Source organism: Morone saxatilis, unplaced genomic scaffold (assembly GCF_004916995.1).
Source record: "Morone saxatilis isolate NCDOM2014 unplaced genomic scaffold, NCSU_SB_2.0 Contig1, whole genome shotgun sequence".
NCBI lineage: Eukaryota > Metazoa > Chordata > Actinopteri > Moronidae > Morone > Morone saxatilis.
In genome coordinates, this window is record NW_023339651.1 from 11,633,521 (window position 1) to 11,636,362 (window position 2,842).

A 2,842-nucleotide genomic window follows, 5' to 3' on the forward strand; every position below is an offset into this window, starting at 1 on the left:
AATGTCCATTTGGTTGATGTCAAAAAGAGGGGACACTTGTGAGTTGATGCTAAGGGTCAACTTGATGTTTACTCAAATTTCCAAGTAGTCACTTATTAACCAGTGAGTAAGCCAAAACATTTTACGGGTCTACACACAAATCCTTAAATCGCACCTGCTTAGCTTTTCATCATTCGGGTCTTCTGAGTGTCCCTTTTAGGAGGAGGGTAAGATGTTTCTATTGACTTGTTTCTTTTGGATTTTTTTTGTCAATTTCAGACACATTTGTTATTTTCGGAGTAGCCTAACAGACACTTAATTCAAATTGTCCTGATTTTTACTCACTAAGCTCATTAAAGCTGTTTTGTTTTTTCCTTCATTTTCAAAAAGAAACAAGTTTTTCTGTAATTCATTGTCACTGTTCATTGCCATGCAGTAAGGCTGGTAAACACTGCTGCTCTTCTTTCCTTCTCTTCTTCCAACAGGTTCAGACATGAGAGGACATCATGTCTTCCTGAGCTCACCTCTAAGACTCTGATGATGTCTCTCGGACACTCTGGATCTTTGTTTTTCTATTAAACACACATGTCAGATACAGCTTCCACAGTGGACAGACGGTACACACTTTACAACAAAGGAAGGCTTATACAAACACTTCAAATCAGAGTCCACCAACAAGCTGAGACAGTGACATACAAACACACACATTTTCCGGGATGATGATGTGCTCTCGTTTGCGTCCCTCACTCCCTCGCCTCTTGTCGCTGAGGGTGATGGGTACTATGGCTTCCAGGACAGTGGCGGTCAAGCAGCCCGACATTCTCTCAGCGACTCTGGCCTTTGAGGATCCCAGTGCCTTCAGGGTGAAGAGTTTGGGTGAGCTGCTCCGGGCTCTGAGCATCTTCCGCTTCTGCTCCTTCCCTGTGCTGGTTAACAACTGTGGGAAGGTAAGACTTGAGTTTACCATTCATGATCATTATTTGCATGAAAATGGGATGAGTAAGACAAGTGAATGGAAGAAAGACTCAGTGAGGCATGGACAGAGAGATCTTATTCTTCTCTATGTATGGCAAGGTATAAGGTAATAAGGTATAATGGTATAAGGCAAGACTGTATCAATCACCGTTCTCCTCTCTGTCACTCTTCTGTCTTCATTCACCTTCTTCTCCTCTTCTTTCAGCTGATGACAATAGCGCGCAACCTCCTTGGGAAAAGGGGGTTTTCCTTGCTGCTGCGACCCACTGTGTATGCCCAGTTTGTGGCTGGTGAGAATGAAAGTGAGATCTCTCAGTCCATGGGGAAGATGAGCTTGCTGGGACTGAGGCCCATGCTGGCGGTACCCATCGAGGAGGATCTGGGAGAAAGCACTGGGTATGACTTATACTAAATTTTTAATGACTCTGTGTGCTCAGTCTCTGACGGGATCAGCTCTAAAGTCGAGGAATACATTTTAAGTTTAATATTCGTTTAAATTATTTCTGATCTTGACTTTTACTTGTAATTTATGCACCCCCCTGACCAGATTAACTCTGGATGAGATGTGCAAAACACATTATAATACAAAAGAGACAAACCCAAAAACATTAAAGCATAAAAATATTGGCAGAAATTTAATATAATATACATGTTTTCATTAGTGTAATTTCTGTTCCTTAGAATGAACTGTTTTTATCTACAGAGTCCACCATGTTGAACAGCCTGAGCTTCTACGGTAGCTCAGAACAGACAAACCAAACACTGACTGTAGATTGGGCCTTTTGCATTTTTTCACAAGTTTCTTGGCCACCACAGTTTCTTCTCTGAGTTAAGTTAAGGGGTTTTAGCTGGTTGCAATCTGCAATCTTATTGCTAGAGGCCACTAAATCCTACACACTGGTCCTTTAAAATGTTCCAGGACACAACATAACAGGTGAATGCAAATAACATTTCACAACACAAATATCTATTTCAGATTTAAGATTTTACAAAACAGAAAATGCAAAAAACAAACAAAAAAAAACACAAAAACAAACAAACAAACAAACAACAAAATTATTTCACAAATTAAACTGGACATTGTGATTGGAAGCTGATGGTTTTGCTCAAAGATAATTAAAGGACTGAGAAAATAGTGGAAGCGCACTGACTTTTCTTTAGTGTTGTTCATGTAAAATAATCATATATTGCCTAATAAATGTGGTAGAGAACATGTGAAAACCTGTTGATTGTGTTGGTTTGTGAATGTGATTCAGTTGTGTTCACTATGTGAACAATGGTCGTGTCTTGCTGCTTTTTTGCTGATATTAGAAATTATTAAAGGAATCAATTATAAACTAAGCATCTGATTAAGAAACGTCTTACTTAGGCCATAAACGGGAAAATCCCCTTACTGCTAATTTTAAGTAAATAAAGTTATGTAGGGTTTCTTTAATATCTTTTAAATCGGCGAAAACGCCGGGGTTAACCAAGCAATTTAACAGGCTTTTTTTTATGTTGCCTTTTGTCACCACCAGAGAGAAGAGATATGACGACAACATGGAGGCCATGTTGGAGTGTGTGCGAATGTCCCACAGCAACGCCTGGAGCAAAGACCCAATGATGCAGCTGAAGATCACAGCCCTGCTCAGCCCGGAGCTCTGTGTAAGACAACGTCTCACAGTCACCATTCATAATGTTTTCAGGAAATCACTCCCCATGCCATTTTTAACTAAATTTAGAGATAATAATGTAATATGCATATTATGTTGCCAATGGTATTTTTACTGCTGTAGAATGTAATTTCAACTACTGTATATACGTTGCGTAATTTTTAAAAATTTTTTCTAAGCAATGCATTCATATACTATAGATTTCATATATGGTTTGTAGCTTGCTGCCGTGAGAA

General features: G+C 39.3%; 1 protein-coding gene across 1 annotated transcript in view; it reads left to right on the forward strand.

Moving 5' to 3' along the window:
• The first annotated feature begins 117 nt into the window (after positions 1-117).
• prodh2 (proline dehydrogenase 2) overlaps positions 118-2,842 on the forward strand; it is a 6,235-nt gene continuing 3,510 nt past the window's right edge. Inside the window, exons 1-4 of the mRNA XM_035660677.1 lie at positions 118-206; positions 465-926; positions 1,160-1,350; positions 2,472-2,598. Coding sequence (XP_035516570.1) covers positions 696-926; positions 1,160-1,350; positions 2,472-2,598 — 549 coding nt within the window. The 5' untranslated portion in view covers positions 118-206; positions 465-695. The remainder of the gene's footprint in view (positions 207-464; positions 927-1,159; positions 1,351-2,471; positions 2,599-2,842) is intronic.